Source organism: Gallinula chloropus, assembly GCF_964237585.1.
Source record: "Gallinula chloropus genome assembly, chromosome: 3".
Lineage (NCBI taxonomy): Eukaryota > Metazoa > Chordata > Aves > Gruiformes > Rallidae > Gallinula > Gallinula chloropus.
Window position 1 is genome coordinate 77,655,652 of NC_140087.1, and position 27,669 is coordinate 77,683,320.

At 50.2% G+C, this 27,669-nt stretch overlaps 1 protein-coding gene across 1 annotated transcript; it reads left to right on the forward strand.

The window, feature by feature from the left end:
* Nucleotides 1-1,015: 1,015 nt before the first annotated feature.
* On the forward strand, nt 1,016-18,517 carry LOC311189459 (TOG array regulator of axonemal microtubules protein 2-like; the record flags this gene model as incomplete). Its single annotated transcript, XM_084261123.1, has 14 exons — nt 1,016-1,100; nt 2,649-2,816; nt 3,088-3,229; nt 3,921-4,026; nt 4,548-4,783; nt 6,163-6,321; nt 6,702-6,819; nt 7,756-7,859; nt 8,052-8,202; nt 8,413-8,629; nt 9,168-9,254; nt 9,477-9,679; nt 17,669-17,708; nt 18,351-18,517. 14 exons carry the CDS (start codon nt 1,016-1,018, stop codon nt 18,515-18,517), a joined length of 1,983 nt encoding a protein of 660 aa, XP_084117249.1.
* Nucleotides 18,518-27,669: the final 9,152 nt, after the last annotated feature.

Sequence of the window (27,669 nt, forward strand, 5' to 3'; positions counted from 1 at the left end):
TGGAAGTCTGGTTGGTTGGTTGAAACGCATCCTGTCCCTGTGCAGCTGCTGAAACTGGAAAGCAAAAGAAAGAAAAGCCCTACCGAGTTTTCCTAATGCTTTCTGAGGGAAAGCATAACTGCACTGGAGGTGTTGGAGGTCAGGTTAGACAGAGCAACCTGATGTAGCTGAAGATGGACTAGATGGCATTTAAAGGCTCCTCCCAACCCACAGTGTTCTACGATTCAACGATTTTTGGGGTCACTCTCTCATGTTAGTGTGCACTTGGAGTTGTTTGGGACGACAAAGGGATTGGACCCAGCTAAATCTGGGAGGAATTATATATATAAATATTATATTATATATATATAATTTTATATATATATATATAAAATAAAGCGCCTCTCACTGTATTGATAAACATTCTTTGCAATCACTCTGCCCTCAGAGGTAAGAGCAGGAGTCAGCCTGTCAGTACCTCAGCACTGCTGCTTCCAACTGATTAAAAACTAAGGAAAAATAAAAAGCCCTTTCTAAGCCCCCAGCCACCCTGCCCACCACTCTCCACTTACAAGGTCCTTTTTGGTCTCTGCAGGCATTCACCTACCACCTATCAAGGGGGCAGTTTGCAGTGACCCCAGCACGAGCGATGCGTGCAAAGAGCAGAGCTCTCTTTCTGCCTCCAGGAAGGGTGTCACCAGGTGCCCACTCCCCAGCATCCCTGTCACCCACCAGCGTGGCAAGTTCCAGCACAATTCCTCAGGTGAGCCCACTCCACTGCAGCCCCACCACCAGCTCTCTCCTTGCACAAGAAGCACAAACTGCCTCATTCCAAAACCAACTTCTTTCCCAAGAGCACGCTAAAATGTATGTGCACTCAGCTCCCTGCGTTCTAGAACATTTGAAGCAAATGGAAACAGAGGCACTCTCAGATTCAGAGGGTGACACATCACACTGTGCCCTGGGAGCTGCTCCTCAGGTGGGATGCCTTGCCCCGGGGTATGCGATGCTGATGCCTGACCCTGTCCTAACAGGGATGTCGCAGCCTGCCACTGCTCTGGACTTCCTGGACTGGGAAGAGGAGGCAGACGAGGGAAGTGCCTGGGAAGTCAGACCCAGAAGTGGGCCTTGGGAGAAGTTGCCGCCTTTGCTCTCCGCTATCCCTGTGTCACCAGGTCCATCTGACGGGGCTCCTGGCAGCACTGCAGTCCCTCCCCACAGGGCTCAGCACCTGCCTTGCCAAGAGACCCTGAAGATGTGGTAAGTCCAAGCGCCTGATCCTCCAAGAAGCCGTTCACCTCGCGCTTATTTTCCACAGTCAGCTCTCCAGTATCTTTAGGGAAACTTCTCTGTATGCACCATTTTGTGTATCTCTGTGGATCCAGCACGATGTCAAAACCCGCCTCAAACGCTCTTCAGATCAGGGCTGGTGGTGGGCAGGAGGAGGCAGGATTTAAGAGTACCTTAAAAGCAGGTCCTCACTGGACTCCAAAACCCCTTTTTCTTTGTGAAAGAGCAGCGAGCTGTAGTATTACTCTCGGGAGACAGCAGTGGTACTACCACGTGGAACAAGATACTGTCATCAGTTTAAGGCGTGGGCAGACAAAGGGAGGCTTGTGGAGCAGCATAAAGGTAGTCGCCCTCAGTGCAGACTCCGGACTGCCTTCCCATCTCTTGCTGCTTCAGAGGGGATGTATGTAACAGCGTGAGGCGCTTGGCTGCAAAAGGAGAGAGAGCAGAATTGGATAGGTAAGGCCCAAAGTGAAAAATGACTCCTGTGTTTCAGCTAGAGCTTGGTGAGCAATCAACAACTGGAAGTGTAAAGGCAATTAATCCGCCTCGTATAGTGTTGGTTTTATGGGTTGCATCCCCTCCTTCATCAGAATGGCCATGCTAAGAGAGGTTAGCTCCTTGAATGCTGTACCCCGCTTCTCTTTCTCTCTCCTCACATATTCTTTTATCCTTCATTTTCTTAAGGCCAAGATCAGGCAGGAGAAATGAAGAGAAGACCCTTCAACCTGGTGGTAGGTACAGGGAGTGGCTGTCCCAAAATGACCATTGGAATCCTGACCCATGGGTGGCACTGTGGAAGTTTGGTTGGTTGGTTGAAACGCATCCTGTCCCTGTGCAGCCGCTGAAACTGGAAAGCAAAAGAAAGAAAAGCCCTACCGAGTTTTCCTAATGCTTTCTGAGGGAAAGCATAACTGCACTGGAGGTGTTGGAGGTCAGGTTAGACAGAGCAACCTGATGTAGCTGAAGATGGACTAGATGGCATTTAAAGGCTCCTCCCAACCCACAGTGTTCTACGATTCAACGATTTTTGGGGTCACTCTCTCATGTTAGTGTGCACTGGGAGTTGTTTGAGATGACAAAGGGATGTGACCTAGCTCCATCTGGGAGGAATTATATATATATACATATAAAATATGACATATATATATATAATGTTATATATATATATAAAATAAAGCACCTCTCACTGTATTGATAAACATTCTTTTCAATCACTCTGCCCTCAAAGGTAAGAGCAGGAGTCAGCCTGTCAGTACCTCAGCACTGCTGCTTCCAACTGATTAAAAACTAAGCAAAGACTAAAAAAAGCCCTTTCTAAGCCCCCAGCCACCCGGCCCACCACTCTCCACTTACAAGGTCCTTTTTGGTCTCTGCAGGCATTCACCTACCACCTATCAAGGGGGCAGTTTGCAGTGACCCCAGCACGAGCGATGCGTGCAAAGAGCAGAGCTCTCTTTCTGCCTCCAGGAAGGGTGTCACCAGGTGCCCACTCCCCAGCATCCCTGTCACCCACCAGCGTGGCAAGTTCCAGCACAATTCCTCAGGTGAGCCCACTCCACTGCAGCCCCACCACCAGCTCTCTCCTTGCACAAGAAGCACAAACTGCCTCATTCCAGAAACAACTTCTTTCCCAAGAGCACGCTAAAATGTATGTGCACTCAGCTCCCTGCGTTCTAGAACATTTGAAGCAAATGGAAACAGAGGCACTCTCAGATTCAGAGGGTGACACATCACACTGTGCCCTGGGAGCTGCTCCTCAGGTGGGATGCCTTGCCCCGGGGTATGCGATGCTGATGCCTGACCCTGTCCTAACAGGGATGTCGCAGCCTGCCACTGCTCTGGACTTCCTGGACTGGGAAGAGGAGGCAGAGGAGGGAAGTGCCTGGGAAGTCAGACCCTTTGCTGAACCACAGCAGGAGCTGCTCAATGCCCTGACATGGCTCAGCAGCGATGACTGGTAAGAAAACACCTTGTTTGCTCTTTCTCCCTGTCAGTGTGCAGATAAATGAGAAGCTTTTTTCTAGTGCCTCCGAGGCCAGGCAGCTCAGATGTCCAAAAGGAACTAGTGCAACCACTCCAAAGCAGTCCCAGTATAAGCCTTTGATTTGCTTCCCTATGTCCTCCTGCAAGTGAGTCCTGCAAGTGAGCGCCTGCAGGGAGTTGCTTTTTCTGAGAAATGCACTAAGCCATGGTGCAGAGATGCCCAGCCTGTCATTTCCCCTGAAGGAGGGAAGAAAATTTTTTTAAAAAAGGTAGACACAGACAAGAGTAGAGTCCTGAGAATTCCAGAGGCATGTTGTTTGTCCTTTTGATTTCTGGGTCAGCATCGAGTCACTAGGGCTCCATTCACACTGAGATAACGGTGAAACCCCTTCCACAATCCTTCTCCTTGTGCAGCCTCTTTGTCTGGCCCCTCTCCCTTTTCTCTTCCCCCTTCCTTTTTGGTGCCCTGTGAGGTGCAGAGAACTGCTGCAAGTGTGGGAGTCTGGGTTAACACTCAGGGACCGCAGTGGGGAAGGGTCCCCAGTCCTGGCCTGCAGTTCCAGCGAAACAGTGAATGTATCACATGCCAGCTGACAGCCTGGGCATTTCACTGCCCAGTTCTTGGGTGGGGAGAAAAATGAATCTTTCTTGAAATGGCTTTTCAGGGAGCAAAAGGCAAAGGGACTCTTCAGCATCAGGTGCCTGGCTATCCGCCACTCCGAAGTCCTTCTTCCCAGACTTCGTGATGTTTCTTTGGCAGTTAGCAAAGAGGTAAGAACAATGTGTTGAACTGTGTCCCCTGTGCCTCATCCATGGGGCGTAGAGTAGACACGTGCTTCTTCCTTTACTTCTCTACTCAGTGTCTGCCTCGTAGCTATTAAGAAAATGAGGCCTAAAAATGGCAATATGTCACTTGTTCTGTAGGATCTGTCTGTACATATAGATATCCTGACTGGCACGGAGGGCATCTGTCTGCCTCCTCTTTGAGCTATTTAGCATCTTGTCCCTCGATCTTAAAACCCAACCCTTGCTTTAATGAATCTGCTTGTCTTCATAAAAGGGCCTAAAATCCAAGCAGTAAGCATTATGGGCTGAGCAGCACACTTTGTGCTTAGGCGTTCAGTCTCCTTCAAATTGTATTGTAAAAGTGAAGTTGTTTGTGTCAGAGTAAGTGTGTTTCTGTGCCTGTGGTCTCTTCTGCTTGCTCTTACTGTGCTTCCTTGGCCTTTTCCTGGGGGGAAGTGAGTATCTTTACCGGGTGATTCTTACATTTCCCTTCATGACTTCCCCAGGCGAACAACCTGCGGTCCAAGGTATCTCGCTTTGCAATTGGCACACTCGGAGAGCTCTTCAGGACCTTGAAGAAGAAAATGGACCATGACGTTGATATGATATGTCAGGCCTTGCTCCAGAGGATGGGGGACTCCAGTGATTTCATCCAGAAAGGAGCCAGTCGATCCTTGGGGCTCATGGTGCAGAATGTGACTCCTGCACGAGCCATGACTGCTCTCATGGCGAGTGGAATCCAGTAAGTAGTTCTTCTCTTCATGCTATCGTTTGCCTTTGTGTGTGTGTGGGGAAGGGATGGGAGGCAGAAGGGGAATGCTGGTCGGGAAGGGTCCTTTCTCCTGCACCATGCGTGAACCCGGTGGTTAGGTTCTCTGGTCAACTTCACTCCCTTTGTTTTCACAAAGGGAGGAGGGACAGTGGCAGTTCCAGCAGTGAGCACCCTTTGATCTTTCGCAGTGCTAAGCACAGAGGCACAAGTTAAAACCCAGCATCATTATCCCATTAACTTGAGAAATAAGGAGGTTCATTGCTGGCACACAGAGCGTGTGGGGGAGAACCTGCTAGGTGCAGCACAGCCTGCTCAACAGGCGGGGCCCCTGCTGAGAGAAGCCTGACCACCACTGTCGTTCCAGCTCCATTTTCTCTCCAAAGTGCTGCTGCAGGTTAGCCTTAACCTGGTAAGCCATTTTACAGGCAGCTTCCCAGGCTGACACCCAAGGGATAGCTGAAGCAAGTGCTGACCATCAGATCTTTGTGCCGGGCCTGTTTCAAACAGGCTCCCCACCCTCTGGAAAGGACAACGTGGCTAAAACAACTGCTACCCTTTCCTCAGCTTTGGAAAAGGGCAAAACATTGCAATGTACCTCTTGCCAAAGCTCAAAGCGGTTGCATGGCTGGATATTCTGCAGCTTCCTGCCCCACAGGGATTTTTCCCGCCATTTTTTGTCCTCGGCTGTGCAGATTTGCAGGTTTCTCTCTGGCGCCTGCAATGGGCCTCCCCACCCCTCTGCGGTGACTGTGGTGCCTGCAGACTTTGTTACGTTTTCTCACTCACTTCTCTGGGGGCAAAAAGCTGCTGCTTGTGGGGTTTTTTTCTCCTAAATGTGATTCCCAGAGGCACTGTGGCCGTTGTTCATGGGCTCGGCCTTGCTCAGCGGCACGTCCGGCCTTGCGCCCGGCTGGCGGTTGCTCTCTTGGGCCTGCAGTAGCAGCTTGCTGCTTCTTGCAGAAGCTGCCCCTGCTCCCTGCCCCTGCAAAAGCAGAGTGGAGATAAACAGGTGGGATAAGGCTGAATCCTGCTGCAGTTCTGTCAGTGTCCTGGGAGCCCCCTGACCGGTCAGGATGAATTGTCTTTCCCAGAATTGCCTCTCAGACAGAGGGAAATGAAAGGAACTGAGCTGTCACATAGTCCAGGGAGCTGGAATTCCTCCCTTTTCCTTCCTTTGTAAAATGCCAACGTTTGTATTTATCTGAGGCCAGGATCTTGTGCAGGTGGCAAAAGCTGCAGCGAGAACACATGCCTCCTCCTCAGCTAGGACAGGGAGCATGCTGTGAGCAAAGCCTGTGCTCCTGGCTTTCCCTTTCCCTCTGTTCCAGTGCTTGTTCTCTTGTTTGCAGGCACCGCAATGTCATGGTGCGGAAGTGTGCGGCTGAACACCTCCTGACGACGATAGAAACAATCGGGGCTAAGAAGCTCCTCTCAGGCAAACACATTAATACCGACGAGCTGGTGAACACGGTGGTGAGGCTCGCTCAGGATTCTCATCAGGACACAAGGTGGCGATCTTGATCAGTTACAATTTCATAGCGCCAAACCCAATCCCCCCTATTTCGATTCTTAGTTTAAATTACTAGATGCTAAGAACACACAAGCAGCTAGCTGCCCCTCTGCATACATGTAGTACAGAATCGTAAATAGCAAGCGTGAGGCGATTTAGCCCAGTTTCTCCCTCAGCCAGAGAAGGGTGGCTTCCCGGGCAGTGGCAGTAAGTGGAACTAAGTATCTCTTTGCTGAATAGGTAATAGGCATTACACGTGACGAGTTTAAGATCTCAGCTTATTTCATGGGCGCGTTTTCCTGGCTTATTGCCAGGGGAGAAGAGAGAGGAACGCTCAGATGCAAAAGCAGCCATTCCTTTTTCTCTTTCCTGTGTCAGGTATTATGGACGGCAGATGCTTAATGTATTGATGAGTCATCAAAATTTTGCCAAGTATTTGAACCAGTCTGGCCCCTCACATGATTTGAAACAAGTCATGGAAACAATCAAGAAGAAAGTAAGTACTTGGCAGGAGAAATGCCTCTTTTCTGCAAGAAGTGAGAATACTCATGTGAGATTATAGATACCCGATCTTATTTCTTCTTCCACTGAATCGTTTTGATCTTGGGAATGAAGTGTTGCACCTCAGCCTGTTTATCTGCAGACAGTGAAGGAACTAGTATGGTTAGAAATGATGTGTGTGGATTCTGAAGATCAGCCCCAAACAGGAAAGGGAAGGAGAAATTGCAAATATACAAAAGATGCACAGGGCAATCACAATCCTGCTGTGTTGTCATGTGCTGTGGAGCTGGAGGAAGCTTCATCAATTCAGCATCCAGAAGAAACTCTCTCCCCTGCCTCCACTTTCCCCAACCCTCACCCCCATTCCTTTTGACTTACTCTGCAGGAACAGGGAGAGTGAGTGTGAACCAAATTCCTCTTTGTGCTCAAGACTAATGAATTCAGGATTTTCTACTGCTGCCCATTAATGTAGCTTCATCAATTCAGCATCCAGAAGAAACTATCTCGCCCGCTGCCATTTTCCCTACCACTATCCGCCCAGCCCCCCGCCACCCTTCCTTTTCACTTACTCTGCAGGAACAGAGTGCGTGTGAACCAAATCAACACGTAACACAATGGGCCAACCTCCAGAGAGTCAAATACTTTCCCACTGTTCCCTTTAAGAAGGCCTGTCCCCTACCAGATTCCTTTATTCCTATTTGTGCTCAAGAGTAATGAATTCAGGATTTTCTACTGCTGCCCATTATGGTAGCACCTACAGCCTTGTGTTTCTGAAACAAAGAGTAGACATCCCTGAATCGCTGGCATCTCTCCCTCTCTACGACATGTTTCCCTAAGCATGTCTTGGTAGCCTTGATCCTGGTTTTTACTTGTGTTCTAAGCAAGTACTTTAAAATTTGATAGTCTATAGCTTCATGTTTTTCTTCTATAGGGAGTGGAAGGTCGTAAATGTGAGGCTCCATCTGCCAAGGTCCACAAGAATCCTAGGAAGAGCAGTTCAACGATGCCTCAGGACGAGCTGCCTTCTGATGGAGGGTACTGAGCACTTCCATTCTATCTGACAAAGCACACGACAAGCTTTACCAGCCTCTTCCTCAGGACATTCTTTCTGGTAGAGATGAGGCAGGACAGAGGTTGTTGCCTTGTCCTACACATCTTCCTTTTATTTTTCAGCTTGAGATGTGGCTCTGACAGACGCCTCTTACCCCGTCGGGCTGTGTGTCACAGGTCACTTCAGACTGCGGAAGAAACCAACCAGCTGCAGGAGCTTTACAGGCTCCTGTCAGACAAGGATTTTGAATCAAGACTGGAGGGAGTGGGGCTCCTACTAGAGTACTGCAAGAGCAGCCCCCAGCTCCTTTCCAACAACATTGTCCAGGTACATAGGGGATCTCTACTGCTCCTTCCCCCTTAAGGCCCTTCCCAGCCCTTAGTAGCCCCCGGGAAAGCAGTGACATTGTGCTAGCAAGTGCTGCCCTGACAGGAAGGATTGAGTTACCCGGTTATCTTGCTGGGTACTTGTTTCTACATCCCTTCTTGAAAGAAAGACATTTGAATCCAGCTTTCATCTTCTTTGTTTTCTGAACAGATTTTTGATGTGTTTGGCCTGAGACTTCGGGATTGCAACAAAAAAGTGAACCAGCAGGCACTAGAGGTCCTGGCTTTGATGATACCCATGCTCAGAGATGCCTTACACCCAGTGCTGGTCTCCCTGGTGCTAGCGGTCACTGAGAACCTGAACTCAAAGCAGTCGGGGATTTATGCTGCAGCCACGAAGGTGCTGGAAGCATGCATTGCTCACCTAGGTAAGGCTGAGCTCTGACTCCTCTGCCTCGGAGCCAACTCAACCCCGAGTCTGCTGATAGCTTGTGCTGTCTGTGAAAAAAGTTCTGATGCTGCAAGGAAAACTTTGCTTGGCTGATCAAACTGGTGAGGCTGGACTCTTGCAGACCAATGCAGGCAACAGTTATGGACATGGGGACGTGTCAGCTTTCTCACCCTTGTCCTTTGAGGAGAGAGAAGGTTGCTTCTGCAAAGCTCCAGGAGGTTCAAGCTCTTCACTGCTTACATGTGATTTCAATTGTGAGGGCTCTGATGTGCAATGTTTAACACAGCTGCTTGTAGAGCACTCAGGTTTGGATTGACAAATGTGAAAGGAGAAATTTTCTTTTTTAATTTCATAATCCTCAAAGTAAGCTTGAAAAAACCAGAAGAAAAGGACTCAGAAACCGGAAGAATTTTATTGTAGAAAGTGCCGTTACCCTTGCCCTCCCTTCCCCCCTCTTTATATTTGGTGCCTTAGAACCTCAGAAGAGTGAGCAGAAATGACTGTTTCTCTTTCAGATAACACGCTGATGCTGCAAGCCCTGGCCCAACGAGTGCGGTCGCTCAGTGGCCAAGCTCTGCTCGACGTCACAGCACACATCTCAGGTATCACCTGCTGCAGCTGCTCTCCCCTTCTGAGTCAAGAAGTGTTGGAGGGACTATTTAGAGGGAATGCCTTGTCATAGTGGAACAGCTGATAAAGCGTGTCCCTCCTGCAGAAGGCATATACCAAAATGTATTTGGCAGGGGTTTGTCTGTTCTGAAGTGGGGTATAATACTGTTGTTTGCTTTAAGGTTGTTAAGAAGCTTTTCTTTCTTGCCCGACAGAGCTTGTGACATGGGTTTATCCCCGGAGACCCCAAGCTGCCAAGCTCTACGGCCTGCCCACTCTCTGGTTCCTCTTGGGAAGAAGCGTCCTGCCTGTGCGGAGTGGCAACATCAAGGCTGTGGTGACCAAGCTTGCAGTGGCCCTCTACCAGCTGATGGGCTCCGAGCTGCAGGAGTGCGCTGCCAGCCAACCTCAGCATGTGGCAAAAAGCCTCACTGACATCTTAAGAGCTGAATGCTGAGCAAAGGCTTGGAGTGCTCAAGCAGCGGCACAGAGGTGTGGAGAGGGAGACGTGAAGGCAACGGTGGATGTGCTGGCAGCGGCGTTGGTTTTATTCTGCCTGCCTGAGGAACAGAATTTATCCAAGAGTTTATAGCTTTTGATTTGAGATATTTTATAAGGATAGTATTTAATATTTGTAGTCATTAAAAGGCTAATATTTTCCAAAAGTTTTGTACCTTGAGTTCCTCTTCCTGAAGAAGCTGCAGAGACACCAAAGAAATAAAACCCGTGCGTAAACGCAATTTGTAACTGTGAAAATGAAAAGCCTGTATTTGAATGCAGACTGAGAAAGCAAGAGACATGCAAACACACCTACATGTTTATACTGACACACATTTGCCCGTGAAGTAAGAGATGGGTTTTGGAAGCGCTGGAAGTAAAGGATTAGGCGGCTTCTTGAGCCAGACAAGAAGCAGAGACCTGCCAGGTGGGCCCTTTCCAAGTCTCTGGGAGCTGCGGGTGCACTGGCAGATACCTGAGATGTCCTGGCCAAGCTCAGAGTCCCAGTCTCATGACAGGAGAAATCACCCCCTCCCTGGAGCTGAATTTCTCTTCCCATTTCAGGAGATGTCTCTTGCCTGTTGTCCCTTGTGTCCCTCACCCTATGCAAGGGACTGGTGAGGCGCGGTGACCAGTGCCATTGGATTGCCTCCCAGTGCTTTGGGGCAGCCCTGGAGAGGTGAAGGAGAGGGGCTCAGGGCAGCGGGTTTCAGGGGGACATATGGGGTGCCGGGCAGTAAGTGGGCAGAAGGTGTCCTACAGAAGCTGTGGAGAGGTAAGCTGTGGCCTCATAGGAAAGGGGATATTGGAAAAATAGAAAAGAAATGGTTTTCGTGCCCATGTTGTGAGAAATGAAGGGTTTGCCTTACATGGGGACCGAGAAAGCACTTCTGACCCTGAGATTCAAGGAACAGAGGGAGGGAGGCACATGCCAGTCCCTCACCATACAGAAGGGAGAAGTGATGAGAGAAGAGAGGGAGGGCTGAAAGCAGCAGGTGTTGGTGCATCCCTACACTAAGAGGTGAGAACCGAGCAGCCTGATCTAAACCTTCTGAAGCTTTTTTTAGCAGGGATTGTTTGCTTGCTTGTTTTTAACTCCTGCTTTTTGGTAGCAGGGCGCACTCAGGGACTCATCTCTCTAGATTGCATGATCTTGGGACCTGGCTCTGGAACGCTGGTGTCTGGGGATCTTGCAGAGCCTGGTGGAAGTCGTAGTCCTTGCAGATCTGCTGGATCATTTGAGTTTCCCAGCTCGAGAAAGTTTTCAAACAGCTTAACAGGAGCAGCGTGGGACCATATAGTTGTTTTGTGGGCAGGATGGAGCTGCACAAAGTGTGTGTGTGTGCACCCAAATGCTAAGGCTCAATCGCTCAGAATGTCAGAGGGTGCTGAGGTTAAACATCAGATCTTGAAGCATGTCACTTCATCATGACCTGCAGTTTGCTACCACCTGAGATCTGTTTTACCAGATGTTGTAGTTTTGTGTGGCTGGGTTCTGGTGGAGAAGGGGGGCTGCAGGGGTGGCTTCTGCAAGAAGCAGCTAGAAGCTCTCTGCAGGCCCAAGAGAGAGAAAACACCAGCCGAAGGGAGTGAGAAGATGTAAGCAACCGTGCAGGCACCAAGGTGAGTGAGGAGGAGGGCAGAGACACTACAAGCACTGAGGAGACAGATTGCCCTGCAGCCCATGGAGACAAGCATGGTGGAGCTGGTGTTGGTATTTCTAGTGCCAGTGGGAGAGCTGCGTGTACCTGCTCTCCTCTGAGAGCAGAGTGCATTGCTTTAGCTCTATTGTGCGCAGCAGTGACAGGAAGGTGACCACACACCTCACTGGCATGGTTAGGATCTCCCCATGCTTACGGCAGAGAGAGATTGATCCAAGAGCGTATCTTTTATCTGGTATTTTTGCCACCTGCCGTGGACTGATTTGTTCTACAGCAATAACTGAGCGGCTGTCCTCAACTACTGAAGGGTCCATCCCTGGAGATACTCAAGGTCAGGCTTGGTAGGGCTATGAGTGACCGGATCTAGTGCAGATGTCCCTGCTCACTTAAAAAGTCCCTTGCAACCCAATACATCCAATGAAAGGAGAGGAAAGAAATCTTGTGGTTGTGGATGGGCAACTAGCAACACACATGCAAATTTGAGTATGTTGTGGTTGTGCTGTAGTACTGTGAGGTCACGTAAGGCTAGGGCTTAGAGCCCCAGGGCACCACTGGTGTCTCAGTCTTCCTCTTTGCGGTGGTGAGGAGAGGAGTGTGTTTTCACCTCTTGGTATCAGATCCCGCAGATTTCAGCAATTTGTGCTGTCCTCATTTGGAAGACAAGTACCACGCGCCAGTTGCTGTCTACCGTGGGAGCATTCCCAACTTCCAACCCAGATACACAGCTCTGCGCGGCGGAAGCACTGACTCAGACTTGCAGTTTTGTGGCAGTTGTTGGATCCCTGAAGAAGGAGGTAAGGATGGGAAGGGCTGGAATATGCACTGATGGCCCAGCCAAATGTAAAAAGCACCTTGATTTCAGAGAGAAATGGTTCTTGGAGGCTGGTCCTCATGTGCTGGCTCTGTGTCAGAGTAGGTTGGCTTTATGAAGGATACAAACAAGCTGAGCTTCCTTGACTGATTGAAGAATCTTGAGTGCCCGGCTCATCAGATGGGTTGATTGTAAAGGCGCGAGGTCAGCTAACTCAGCTCTTCCCTTCGACCTCACCTGCAGCTTCTTCTCAGTCCATATTCACAACCCGGGTGATGGAGCCTCTGAGTTCGTGGGCTGGGGATGGAGCACTTGTGGTGCAATCCCTGGGAAGTCACTGAGTGAGCCAAGGAAGGGCTCAGCGGGACAGTGCGCTGCTTGAGTTCTAGAGCCACGTCCCCCTGCACAGTTCTCTCTAGTACTGTTTCTAGGTTTCAGAGACCCCCCTTCATTCTCTTCGATGGATCTGCCCAGGAGCGAGTGATGGGAAGGGGCAATTCTGGTCCTGATCTGGCTCTCTGTCTGTGACAAGGATGTTGGGATAGTAAGGAAGGGTGCACGTCACACCCTGCTCCCTCCACCCCCCTTCCTAGCAATGGCATGGGGAGCCTGAAGTGATTTCATCAGGCAGAGGGTCCTTACACAGAGCAGTAGGGTAAGGAGCCTGCCAGATAGATGCCAGGTGGGAGTCGAAGGGGGCAGGCTGGATGCTCAGGCTGAGCGCTGTGTTCTGGTCTTTCCAGGCATCTCTGCTGTGCTGCAGAAGTGGGCCTTGGGAGAAGTTGCCGCCTTTGCTCTCCGCTATCCCTGTGTCACCAGGTCCATCTGACAGGGCTCCTGGCAGCACTGCAGTGCCTCTCCACAGGGCTCAGCACCTGCCTTGCCAAGAGACCCTGAAGATGTGGTAAGTCCAAGCGCCTGATCCTCCAAGAAGCCGTTCACCTCGCGCTTATTTTCCACAGTCAGCTCTCCAGTATCTTTAGGGAAACTTCTCTGCATGCACCATTTTGTGTATCTCTGTGGATCCAGCACGATGTCAAAACCCGCCTCAAACGCTCTTCAGATCAGGGCTGGTGGTGGGCAGGAGGAGGCAGGATTTAAGAGTACCTTAAAAGCAGGTCCTCACTGGACTCCAAAACCCCTTTTTCTTTGTGAAAGAGCAGCGAGCTGTAGTATTACTCTCGGGAGACAGCAGTGGTACTACCACGTGGAACAAGATACTGTCATCAGTTTAAGGCGTGGGCAGACAAAGGGAGGCTTGTGGAGCAGCATAAAGGTAGTCGCCCTCAGTGCAGACTCCAGACTGCCTTCCCATCTCTTGCTGCTTCAGAGGGGATGTATGTAACAGCGTGAGGCGCTTGGCTGCAAAAGGAGAGAGAGCAGAATTGGATAGGTAAGGCCCAAAGTGAAAAATGACTCCTGTGTTTCAGCTAGAGCTTGGTGAGCAATCAACAACTGGAAGTGTAAAGGCAATTAATCCGCCTCGTATAGTGTTGGTTTTATGGGTTGCATCCCCTCCTTCATCAGAATGGCCATGCTAAGAGAGGTTAGCTCCTTGAATGCTGTACCCCACTTCTCTTTCTCTCTCCTCACATATTCTTTTATCCTTCATTTTCTTAAGGCCAAGATCAGGCAGGAGAAATGAAGAGAAGACCCTTCAACCTGGTGGTAGGTACAGGGAGTGGCTGTCCCAAAATCACAGAATCACAGAATCACAGAATCTTAGGGGTTGGAAGGGACCTCAAGAGATCATCGGGTCCAACCCCCCTGCCAAAGCAGGCTCCCTATCTCATATTACACAGATAGGCATCCAGACGAGACTTGAATATCTCCAGAGAAGGAGACTCAACCACCTCCCTGGGCAGCCTATTCCACTGCTCCGTCACCCGCACTGTGAAAAAGTTCTTCCGCATGTTGGTGCGGAACTTCCTATGCTCCAGCTTACAGCCATTGCCCCTAGTCCTGTCCCCACAGACCACTGAAAAGGGGCTGGCCAAATCCCCCTGCGTCCCAAGTCTAAGATATTTATAAACACTAATTAGGTCTCCCCTAAGCCTTCTTTTCTCAAGGCTGAACAGACCCAGCTTACTCAGCCTTTCCTCATAAGGGAGATGTTCCAGGCCCCTAATCATCTTCGTGGCCCTTCTCTGGACTCTCTCCAGGAGATCCCTGTCTTTTTTATACCATGGAGCCCAGAACTGGACACAGTACTCCAGGTGGGGCCTGACCAACGCAGAGTAGAGGGGGAGGATCACTTCCTTCGACCTGCTGGACATACTCTTCCTGATGCATCCCAGGATCCCATTGGCTCTCTTCGCCACCAGTGCGCACTGCTGGCTCATAGCCAACCTGTCATCAACCAGGACCCCCAGGTCCTTCTCCACAGAGCTCCTTTCCAGCAGGTCATCCCCCAGCCTGTACTGATACAGTCGGTTGTTCCTCCCCAGGTGCAAGACTTTACACTTGCTCTTGTTGAACCTCATCTGGTTTCTCCCAGCCCCGCTCTCCAGCCTGTCAAGGTCTCGCTGGATGGCAGCGCAGTGTTCCTGCATGTCAGCCAATCCTCCCAGCTTTGTATCATCGGCGTACTTGCTGAGGGTGGATGCTATACCCTCATCAAGATCGTCAATGAAGATATTAAACAGGACTGGACCCAACACCGAGCCCTGGGGAACACCGCTAGTCACAGGCCTCCATTCAGATTCTACTCCACTGATCACGACCCTCTGAGCCCGGTCTGACAGCCAGTTCTCGACCCACCTCACTGTCCACTCATCTAACCCTTGTTCCCTCAGCTTCTCTATCAGGATGTCGTGGGAGACAGTATCGAAAGCTTTGCTAAAGTCAAGGTAGACGACATCCACTGCTCTCCCTCCATCCACCCAGTTGGTGATGACATCATAGAAGGCTATGAGATTGGTCGAGCACGATTTCCCCTTGGTGAATCCATGCTGACTACTCCTCATAACCTTCTTCTCTTCCAGTTGTTTGGAGATGGCATCCAAAACAAACTGTTCCATCACCTTTCCAGGGACAGAAGTGAGGCTGACTGGCCTGTAGTTACTGGGATCCTCCTTCTTGCCTTTTTTAAAGACTGGAGTGACATTGGCTATTCTCCAATCTTCAGGCACTTCTCCTGTAGTCCAGGACCTATTGAAGATGATAGAGAGTGGCTCCGCAATCACCTCCGCCAGTTCTCTCAGCACACGTGGGTGTATCCCATCTGGACCCATGGATTTGTGTGCATCCAATCCTTTGAGTCGCTCCTGGACTACCCCTACCTCAACTAGAGGTGAGCCGTTCATTCCCCGACCACTGCTACTTTCATCTGGTATCTGTGGGTCCCGAGAAGCCTTCGGAGTAAAGACCGAGGCAAAGAAGGCATTCAGTATCTCCACCTTCTCATCATCTCCCGTTACCAAGATACCCGCCTCATTTAACAAGGGACCTACATTATCCCTGGTTATCCTTTTACTATTCACATACCTGAAAAAACTCTTTTTATTATCTTTTATGTCCCTTGCCAGCTTAATTTCTAAGCAGGCTTTAGCCCTCCTAGTTGCATCCCTGCAGGCCCTGGCAACATCCTTATATTCATCCCATGATCCCAGACCCTGTTTCCACAGTTTATAGGTCTTCTGCTTCCCTTTGAGTTTACTTAAAAGCTCCCTGCTTATCCACGCAGGTCTTCTACCTCTCCTTCCCGATTTCTTACTCAAAGGGATGCACCTATACTGTGCTTGGAAGAAGTGCTGTTTGAATGTTAGCCAGCTCTCGCAGGCTCCCATTCCTTCAAACAGAGCAGCCCAAGGGATAGCCCCTATTTGATTTCGGAGGAGATCAAAGTTAGCTCTTCCAAAATTCAGGGTAGCTGTCCTACTTTTTGGCTTGCCTCTTCCACTCAGGATCTTGAACTCGATCATTTCATGGTCACTTTGTCCTAAGCTGCCCCCGACCTTCACCTCCCTAACGAGCCCATCCTTGTTAGTGAAAACAAGGTCCAGCACCCGCCCTCTCCTCGTAGGTTCCTGCACCATCTGTATCAGGAAGTTGTCTTCCATATGCCGCAGAAATTGCCTGGACTGCATACGACTGGCCGTATTGCTTGCCCAGCAAATATCTGGGTAATTGAAATCGCCCATAATGACCAGCGCCTGCGATCTTGAGGCTACTTCCAATTGCTTGAAAAATGCACTGTCAACCCACTCCTCTTGCTCAGGGGGCCTGTAGTACACGCCCACGACTACATCACACATACTGGCCTGCCTTTTAATTCTTACCCACAAGCTCTCGACAAGTGGTTCGTCCCTACCCAGCTGGAGGTCAATACACTCTAGGTGCTCTCTAACATAAAGAGCAACTCCTCCACCTCGTCTCCCTAGCCTATCTTTCCTAAAAAGCACGTAGCCATCCATGGTAGCATGCCAGTCATCCAGGCTGTCCCACCACGTCTCAGTGATTGCAATGAGATCGTGGCCCTGTGACCGCACAAAGATCTCCAATTCTTCTTGTTTGTTCCTCATGCTACGTGCGTTTGTATAAAGGCATTTTAGTGGGGCAGCAGATGCAGATATCCCCAATAGCTCACAGCGAGTTTTTCGATAGGGGATGGGCAAAAGCGGCTCCACTGAGGAGTTCACGGGGTAATCCACAGATTTATCCCTACTCTCATGTGGAGCAACATCCCCAAGTCTGCCATTGTGTTGTTGGCATTTATCTATTTCCTCCATCAACTCGTGCTGTGACTCCCAAAGCACCTGCCTTACCCCAGCGGCCTTTGTAATATCCCCTTCCCCCTTCCTAACTAGTTTAAAGCCCTATCAATGAGCCCTGCCATCTCCTGAGCTAGGATCCGCTTTCCTCTATGGGACAGGCGAGCCCCATTAGCAGTACTCATGTCCGGAGCAGAGTACACCATCCCCTGGTCAAAAAACCCAAACTTCTTGTGCAGGCACCAGCCTTTCAACCACTGATTCAATTCATGTGTTCTCCTGACCCACTCTGAACCCCACCTCCCACAAGTGGGGATAGAAGAAAATATTATTTGGGCACCCGTCCCCCCAACAAAGCGCCCTAGGTCACGGAATTCACTCTTGATAGTGCGCAGGCTACACTTTGTGATTGCATCCCTGCCTGCTTGAACTACCAACAGTGGGTAATAATCAGAGTGACTCACCAGCCCTGGGAGCCTTCTGGTAATATCCCTGACCCTGGCTCCAGGAAGGCAGCACACCTCCCTACGTGTAGGGTCTGGTCTACATATGGGGCCCTCCGTCCCACTGAGGAGGGAATCCCCAACCACAACTACCCTTCTTTCTTCTTGCTTTGCTGAGGCAGTCACAAGGCGTGCAGATACTCGCCTCGCTCTGGGCTTTCGCTTCCTCTGAGGTAGAGGGACTGTATTCATCTCCTCACATACCTCCTCTTCAACTTCCAGGGCTCCAAACCTGTTGCATATGGGGACCTGGGGGAGCGGGGTAGGTAGGCGGGGGGAGTGCCTACGGCAGCGAGTAGGGATTGCCTTCCAGACCTCCACAGGGTTTGGGACACTCCCATTTACCTGGCTAGGGCTGGGCAGGGGGACCGCCTTCAGTAGTGTGGAATCTACCTGGCACTCTTCCCTCTTGGATGCCAGGGAGCTACACCACCAATCAATCTCCATCTCGCATTCCCGAATGGCTTTCAGCCTTTCGAGCTCTTCCCGCTCCCTTTCCCGGGTGGCTTTCAGCCTTTCGAGCTCATCCCGCTCCTTTTCCCGGGTGGCTTTCAGCCTTTCGAGCTCATCCCGCTCCCTTTCCCGGGTGGCTTTCAGCCTTTCGAGCTCTTCCCCTAGATTGGCAACTAAGCAGAGGAGGTCATCCACCTGCTCACACCTCACACAGGTGAGGCCCTTGCCTCTTTCCCCTGGCAGCAAGAGACTCAGACATTCCCTGCAGCCAGTGACCTGGACCGAGGCGTCCCTAGGCACATCCCCCATTGGGGTTGCCCCAGATTTAGAGAGGGAAGGTCTCCGCCTGGTAGACACCATGGTCCAAATGTATGGACACAGAAGAAACCGGGAACCCTAGGCACAACCTCTGTACTCTGCGCTGGTGCGCTCAATTACCCCTCTGAGCTAGGAGGGGAGGCTCACGCTGCCTGCTTGCCCGAACTGCCGCGCAAACTGACGCGCCACGCCCTACTGACGCGCCACGCCCTGTTTGCCCGTCCTGTTCGCCGCGCTCCGGGTCGCTGGCGCTCCCAGAGACCCCTCTTGTATGGAGTCCGATTGCCGCTGCCGCGCTAAGCTCCGCCCCCGATGAGTCACGCCGACGTGCAGTCTCAACGGGAGGCAATGGCTGCCAGCGGCTGCGTCGTGGGGTCTCTCCTTTTCTTCTTACGTTCTTTTATTTGAAAATATGACCATTGGAATCCTGACCCATGGGTGGCACTGTGGAAGTTTGGTTGGTTGGTTGAAACGCATCCTGTCCCTGTGCAGCCGCTGAAACTGGAAAGCAAAAGAAAGAAAAGCCCTACCGAGTTTTCCTAATGCTTTCTGAGGGAAAGCATAACTGCACTGGAGGTGTTGGAGGTCAGGTTAGACAGAGCAACCTGATGTAGCTGAAGATGGACTAGATGGCATTTAAAGGCTCCTCCCAACCCACAGTGTTCTACGATTCAACGATTTTTGGGGTCACTCTCTCATGTTAGTGTGCACTGGGAGTTGTTTGAGATGACAAAGGGATGTGACCTAGCTCCATCTGGGAGGAATTATATATATATATACATATAAAATATGACATATATATATATAATGTTATATATATATATAAAATAAAGCACCTCTCACTGTATTGATAAACATTCTTTGCAATCACTCTGCCCTCAAAGGTAAGAGCAGGAGTCAGCCTGTCAGTACCTCAGCACTGCTGCTTCCAACTGATTAAAAACTAAGCAAAGACTAAAAAAAGCCCTTTCTAAGCCCCCAGCCACCCTGCCCACCACTCTCCACTTACAAGGTCCTTTTTGGTCTCTGCAGGCATTCACCTACCACCTATCAAGGGGGCAGTTTGCAGTGACCCCAGCACGAGCGATGCGTGCAAAGAGCAGAGCTCTCTTTCTGCCTCCAGGAAGGGTGTCACCAGGTGCCCACTCCCCAGCATCCCTGTCACCCACCAGCGTGGCAAGTTCCAGCACAATTCCTCAGGTGAGCCCACTCCACTGCAGCCCCACCACCAGCTCTCTCCTTGCACAAGAAGCACAAACTGCCTCATCCCAGAAACAACTTCTTTCCCAAGAGCACGCTAAAATGTATGTGCGCTCAGCTCCCTGCGTTCTAGAACATTTGAAGCAAATGGAAACAGAGGCACTCTCAGATTCAGAGGGTGACACATCACACTGTGCCCTGGGAGCTGCTCCTCAGGTGGGATGCCTTGCCCCGGGGTATGCGATGCTGATGCCTGACCCTGTCCTAACAGGGATGTCGCAGCCTGCCACTGCTCTGGACTTCCTGGACTGGGAAGAGGAGGCAGAGGAGGGAAGTGCCTGGGAAGTCAGACCCTTTGCTGAACCACAGCAGGAGCTGCTCAATGCCCTGACATGGCTCAGCAGCGATGACTGGTAAGAAAACACCTTGTTTGCTCTTTCTCCCTGTCAGTGTGCAGGTAAATGAGAAGCTTTTTTCTAGTGCCTCCGAGGCCAGGCAGCTCAGATGTCCAAAAGGAACTAGTGAAACCACTCCAAAGCAGTCCCAGTATAAGCTTTTGATTTGCTTCCCTATGTCCTCCTGCAAGTGAGTCCTGCAAGTGAGCGCCTGCAGGGAGTTGCTTTTTCTGAGAAATGCACTAAGCCATGGTGCAGAGATGCCCAGCCTGTCATTTCCCCTGAAGGAGGGAAGAAAATTTTTTTAAAAAAGGTAGACACAGACAAGAGTAGAGTCCTGAGAATTCCAGAGGCATGTTGGTTGTCCTTTTGATTTCTGGGTCAGCATCGAGTCACTAGGGCTCCATTCACACTGAGATAACGGTGAAACCCCTTCCACAATCCTTCTCCTTGTGCAGCCTCTTTGTCTGGCCCCTCTCCCTTTTCTCTTCCCCCTTCCTTTTTGGTGCCCTGTGAGGTGCAGAGAACTGCTGCAAGTGTGGGAGTCTGGGTTAACACTCAGGGACCGCAGTGGGGAAGGGTCCCCAGTCCTGGCCTGCAGTCCCAGCGAAACAGTGAATGTATCACATGCCAGCTGACAGCCTGGGCATTTCACTGCCCAGTTCTTGGGTGGGGAGAAAAATGAATCTTTCTTGAAATGGCTTTTCAGGGAGCAAAAGGCAAAGGGACTCTTCAGCATCAGGTGCCTGGCTATCCGCCACTCCGAAGTCCTTCTTCCCAGACTTCGTGATGTTTCTTTGGCAGTTAGCAAAGAGGTAAGAACAATGTGTTGAACTGTGTCCCCTGTGCCTCATCCATGGGGCGTAGAGTAGACACGTGCTTCTTCCTTTACTTCTCTACTCAGTGTCTGCCTCGTAGCTATTAAGAAAATGAGGCCTAAAAATGGCAATATGTCACTTGTTCTGTAGGATCTGTCTGTACATATAGATATCCTGACTGGCACGGAGGGCATCTGTCTGCCTCCTCTTTGAGCTATTTAGCATCTTGTCCCTCGATCTTAAAACCCAACCCTTGCTTTAATGAATTTGCTTGTCTTCATAAAAGGGCCTAAAATCCAAGCAGTAAGCATTATGGGCTGAGCAGCACACTTTATGCTTAGGCGTTCGGTCTCCTTCAAATTGTATTGTAAAAGTGAAGTTGTTTGTATCAGAGTAAGTGTGTTTCTGTGCCTGTGGTCTCTTCTGCTTGCTCTTACTGTGCTTCCTTGGCCTTTTCCTGGGGGGAAGTGAGTACCTTTACCGGGTGATTCTTACATTTCCCTTCATGACTTCCCCAGGTGAACAACCTGCGGTCCAAGGTATCTCGCTTTGCAATTGGCACACTCGGAGAGCTCTTCAGGACCTTGAAGAAGAAAATGGACCATGACGTTGATATGATATGTCAGGCCTTGCTCCAGAGGATGGGGGACTCCAGTGATTTCATCCAGAAAGGAGCCAGTCGATCCTTGGGGCTCATGGTGCAGAATGTGACTCCTGCACGAGCCATGACTGCTCTCATGGCGAGTGGAATCCAGTAAGTAGTTCTTCTCTTCATGCTATCGTTTGCCTTTGTGTGTGTGTGGGGAAGGGATGGGAGGCAGAAGGGGAATGCTGGTCGGGAAGGGTCCTTTCTCCTGCACCATGCGTGAACCCGGTGGTTAGGTTCTCTGGTCAACTTCACTCCCTTTGTTTTCACAAAGGGAGGAGGGACAGTGGCAGTTCCAGCAGTGAGCACCCTTTGATCTTTCGCAGTGCTAAGCACAGAGGCACAAGTTAAAACCCAGCATCATTATCCCATTAACTTGAGAAATAAGGAGGTTCATTGCTGGCACACAGAGCGTGTGGGGGAGAACCTGCTAGGTGCAGCACAGCCTGCTCAACAGGCGGGGCCCCTGCTGAGAGAAGCCTGACCACCACTGTCGTTGCAGCTCCATTTTCTCTCCAAAGTGCTGCTGCAGGTTAGCCTTAACCTGGTAAGCCATTTTACAGGCAGCTTCCCAGGCTGACACCCAAGGGATAGCTGAAGCAAGTGCTGACCATCAGATCTTTGTGCCGGGCCTGTTTCAAACAGGCTCCCCACCCTCTGGAAAGGACAACGTGGCTAAAACGACCGCTACCCTTTCCTCAGCTTTGGAAAAGGGCAAAACATTGCAACGTACCTCTTCCCAAAGCTCAAACTGGTTGTGTGGCTGGATATTCTGCAGCTTCCTGCCCCACAGGGATTTTTCCCGCCATTTTTTGTCCTCGGCTGTGCAGATTTGCAGGTTTCTCTCTGGCGCCTGCAATGGGCCTCTGTCCCCCCACCCCACTGCGGTGACTGTGGTGCCTGCAGACTTTGTTACATTTCCTCACTCCCTTGTCTAGGGGCAAAAAGCGGCTGCTTGTGGGGTTTTTTTCTCCTAAATGTGATTCCCAGAGGCACTGTGGCCGTTGCTCATGGGCTCGGCCTTGCTCAGCGGCACGTCCGGCCTTGCGCCCGGCTGGCGGTTGCTCTCTTGGGCCTGCAGTAGCAGCTTGCTGCTTCTTGCAGAAGCTGCCCCTGCTCCCTGCCCCTGCAAAAGCAGAGTGGAGATAAACAGGTGGGATAAGCCTGAATCCTGCTGCAGTTCTGTCAGTGTCCTGGGAGCCCCCTGACCGGTCAGGATGAATTGTCTTTCCCAGAATTGCCTCTCAGACAGAGGGAAATGAAAGGAACTGAGCTGTCACATAGTCCAGGGAGCTGGAATTCCTCCCTTTTCCTTCCTTTGTAAAATGCCAACGTTTGTATTTATCTGAGGCCAGGATCTTGTGCAGGTGGCAAAAGCTGCAGCGAGAACACATGCCTCCTCCTCAGCTAGGACAGGGAGCATGCTGTGAGCAAAGCCTGTGCTCCTGGCTTTCCCTTTCCCTCTGTTCCAGTGCTTGTTCTCTTGTTTGCAGGCACCGCAATGTCATGGTGCGGAAGTGTGCGGCTGAACACCTCCTGACGACGATAGAAACAATTGGGGCTAAGAAGCTCCTCTCAGGCAAACACATTAATACCGACGAGCTGGTGAACACGGTGGTGAGGCTCGCTCAGGATTCTCATCAGGACACAAGGTGGCGATCTTGATCAGTTACAATTTCATAGCGCCAAACCCAATCCCCCCTATTTCGATTCTTAGTTTAAATTACTAGATGCTAAGAACACACAAGCAGCTAGCTGCCCCTCTGCATACATGTAGTACAGAATCGTAAATAGCAAGCGTGAGGCGATTTAGCCCAGTTTCTCCCTCATCAGAGAAGGGTGGCTTCCTGGGCAGTGGCAGTAAGTGGAACTAAGTATCTCTTTGCTGAATAGGTAATAGGCATTACACGTGACGAGTTTAAGATCTCAGCTTATTTCATGGGCGCGTTTTCCTGACTTATTGCCAGGGGAGAAGAGACAGGAACGCTCAGATGCAAAAGCAGCCATTCCTTTTTCTCTTTCCTGTGTCAGGTATTATGGACGGCAGATGCTTAATGTATTGATGAGTCATCAAAATTTTGCCAAGTATTTGAACCAATCTGGCCCCTCACATGATTTGAAACAAGTCATGGAAACAATCAAGAAGAAAGTAAGTACTTAGCAGGAGAAATGCCTCTTTTCTGCAAGAAGTGAGAATACTCATGTGAGATTATAGATACCCGATCTTATTTCTTCTTCCACTGAATCGTTTTGATCTTGGGAATGAAGTGTTGCACCTCAGCCTGTTTATCTGCAGTCAGTGAAGGAACTAGTATGGTTAGAAATGATGTGTGTGGATTCTGAAGATCAGCCCCAAACAGGAAAGGGAAGGAGAAATTGCAAATATACAAAAGATGCACAGGGCAATCACAATCCTGCTGTGTTGTCATGTGCTGTGGAGCTGGAGGAAGCTTCATCAATTCAGCATCCAGAAGAAACTCTCTCCCCTGCCTCCACTTTCCCCAACCCTCACCCCCATTCCTTTTGACTTACTCTGCAGGAACAGGGAGAGTGAGTGTGAACCAAATTCCTCTTTGTGCTCAAGACTAATGAATTCAGGATTTTCTACTGCTGCCCATTAATGTAGCTTCATCAATTCAGCATCCAGAAGAAACTATCTCGCTCGCTGCCATTTTCCCTACCACTATCCGCCCAGCCCCCCGCCACCCTTCCTTTTCACTTACTCTGCAGGAACAGAGTGAGTGTGAACCAAATCAACACGTAACACAATGGGCCAACCTCCAGAGAGTCAAATACTTTTCCACTGTTCCCTTTAAGAAGGCCTGTCCCCTACCAGATTCCTTTATTCCTATTTGTGCTCAAGAGTAATGAATTCAGGATTTTCTACTGCTGCCCATTATGGTAGCACCTACAGCCTTGTGTTTCTGAAACAAAGAGTAGACATCCCTGAATCGCTGGCATCTCTCCCTCTCTACGACATGTTTCCCTAAGCATGTCTTGGTAGCCTTGATCCTGGTTTTTACTTGTGTTCTAAGCAAGTACTTTAAAATTTGATAGTCTATAGCTTCATGTTTTTCTTCTATAGGGAGTGGAAGGTCGTAAATGTGAGGCTCCATCTGCCAAGGTCCACAAGAATCCTAGGAAGAGCAGTTCAACGATGCCTCAGGACGAGCTGCCTTCTGATGGAGGGTACTGAGCACTTCCATTCTATCTGACAAAGCACACGACAAGCTTTACCAGCCTCTTCCTCAGGAAATTCTTTCTGGTAGAGATGAGGCCGGACAGAGGTTGTTGCCTTGTCCTACACATCTTCCTTTTATTTTTCAGCTTGAGATGTGGCTCTGACAGACGCCTCTTACCCCGTCGGGCTGTGTGTCACAGGTCACTTCAGACTGCGGAAGAAACCAACCAGCTGCAGGAGCTTTACAGGCTCCTGTCAGACAAGGATTTTGAATCAAGACTGGAGGGAGTGGGGCTCCTACTAGAGTACTGCAAGAGCAGCCCCCAGCTCCTTTCCAACAACATTGTCCAGGTACATAGGGGATCTCTACTGCTCCTTCCCCCTTAAGGCCCTTCCCAGCCCTTAGTAGCCCCCGGGAAAGCAGTGACATTGTGCTAGCAAGTGCTGCCCTGACAGGAAGGATTGAGTTACCCGGTTATCTTGCTGGGTACTTGTTTCTACATCCCTTCTTGAAAGAAAGACATTTGAATCCAGCTTTCATCTTCTTTGTTTTCTGAACAGATTTTTGATGTGTTTGGCCTGAGACTTCGGGATTGCAACAAAAAAGTGAACCAGCAGGCACTAGAGGTCCTGGCTTTGATGATACCCATGCTCAGAGATGCCTTACACCCAGTGCTGGTCTCCCTGGTGCTAGCGGTCACTGAGAACCTGAACTCAAAGCAGTCGGGGATTTATGCTGCAGCCACGAAGGTGCTGGAAGCATGCATTGCTCACCTAGGTAAGGCTGAGCTCTGACTCCTCTGCCTCGGAGCCAACTCAACCCCGAGTCTGCTGATAGCTTGTGCTGTCTGTGAAAAAAGTTCTGATGCTGCAAGGAAAACTTTGCTTGGCTGATCAAACTGGTGAGGCTGGACTCTTGCAGACCAATGCAGGCAACAGTTATGGACATGGGGACGTGTCAGCTTTCTCACCCTTGTCCTTTGAGGAGAGAGAAGGTTGCTTCTGCAAAGCTCCAGGAGGTTCAAGCTCTTCACTGCTTACATGTGATTTCAATTGTGAGGGCTCTGATGTGCAATGTTTAACACAGCTGCTTGTAGAGCACTCAGGTTTGGATTGACAAATGTGAAAGGAGAAATTTTCTTTTTTAATTTCATAATCCTCAAAGTAAGCTTGAGGAAAACCAGAAGAAAAGGACTCAGAAACTGGAAGAATTTTATTGTAGAAAGTGCCGTTACCCTTGCCCTCCCTTCCCCCCTCTTTATATTTGGTGCCTTAGAACCTCAGAAGAGTGAGCAGAAATGACTGTTTCTCTTTCAGATAACACGCTGATGCTGCAAGCCCTGGCCCAACGAGTGCGGTCGCTCAGTGGCCAAGCTCTGCTCGACGTCACAGCACACATCTCAGGTATCACCTGCTGCAGTTGCTCTCCCCTTCTGAGTCAAGAAGTGTTGGAGGGACTATTTAGAGGGAATGCCTTGTCATAGTGGAACAGCTGATAAAGCGTGTCCCTCCTGCAGAAGGCATATACCAAAATGTATTTGGCAGGGGTTTGTCTGTTCTGAAGTGGGGTATAATACTGTTGTTTGCTTTAAGGTTGTTAAGAAGCTTTTCTTTCTTGCTCGACAGAGCTTGTGACATGGGTTTATCCCCGGAGACCCCAAGCTGCCAAGCTCTACGGCCTGCCCACTCTCTGGTTCCTCTTGGGAAGAAGCGTCCTGCCTGTGCGGAGTGGCAACATCAAGGCTGTGGTGACCAAGCTTGCAGTGGCCCTCTACCAGCTGATGGGCTCCGAGCTGCAGGAGTGCGCTGCCAGCCAACCTCAGCATGTGGCAAAAAGCCTCACTGACATCTTAAGAGCTGAATGCTGAGCAAAGGCTTGGAGTGCTCAAGCAGCGGCACAGAGGTGTGGAGAGGGAGACGTGAAGGCAACGGTGGATGTGCTGGCAGCGGCGTTGGTTTTATTCTGCCTGCCTGAGGAACAGAATTTATCCAAGAGTTTATAGCTTTTGATTTGAGATATTTTATAAGGATAGTATTTAATATTTGTAGTCATTAAAAGGCTAATATTTTCCAAAAGTTTTGTACCTTGAGTTCCTCTTCCTGAAGAAGCTGCAGAGACACCAAAGAAATAAAACCCGTGCGTAAACGCAATTTGTAACTGTGAAAATGAAAAGCCTGTATTTGAATGCAGACTGAGAAAGCAAGAGACATGCAAACACACCTACATGTTTATACTGACACACATTTGCCCGTGAAGTAAGAGATGGGTTTTGGAAGCGCTGGAAGTAAAGGATTAGGCGGCTTCTTGAGCCAGACAAGAAGCAGAGACCTGCCAGGTGGGCCCTTTCCAAGTCTCTGGGAGCTGCGGGTGCACTGGCAGATACCTGAGATGTCCTGGCCAAGCTCAGAGTCCCAGTCTCACGACAGGAGAAATTGCCCCCTCCCTGGAGCTCAATTTCTCTTCCCATTTCAGGAGATGTCTCTTGCCTGTTGTCCCTTGTGCTCCCCTATGCAAGGGACTGGTGAGGCGCGGTGACCGGTGCCATCTGCCTGCCTCCCAGTGCTTTGGGGCAGCCCTGGAGAGGTGCAGGAGAGGGGCTCAGGGCAGGGGGTTTCAGGGGGACATATGGCGTGCCGGGCAGTAAGTGGGCAAAAGGTGTCCTACAGAAGCTGTGGAGAGGTAAGCTGTGGCCTCATAGGAAAGGGGATATTGGAAAAATAGAAAAGAAATGGTTTTCTTGCCCATCTTGTGAGAAATGAAGGGTTTGCCTTACATGGGGACCAAGAAAGCACTTCTGACCTGAGATTCAAGGAACAGAGGGAGGGAGGCACGTGCCAGTCCCTCACCATACAGAAGGGAGAAGTGATGAGAGAAGAGAGGGAGGGCTGAAAGCAGCAGGTGTTGGTGCATCCCTACACTAAGAGGTGATAACCGAGCAGCCTGATCTAAACCTTCTGAAGCTTTTTTTAGTAGGGGTTGTTTGCTTGCTTGTTTTTAACTCCTGCTTTTTGGTAGCAGGGCGCACTCAGGGACTCATCTCTCTAGATTGCATGATCTTGGGACCTGGCTCTGGAACGCTGGTGTCTGGGGATCTTGCAGAGCCTGGTGGAAGTCGTAGTCCTTGCAGATCTGCTGGATCATTTGAGTTTCCCAGCTCGAGAAAGTTTTCAAACAGCTTAACAGGAGCAGCGTGGGACCATATAGTTGTTTT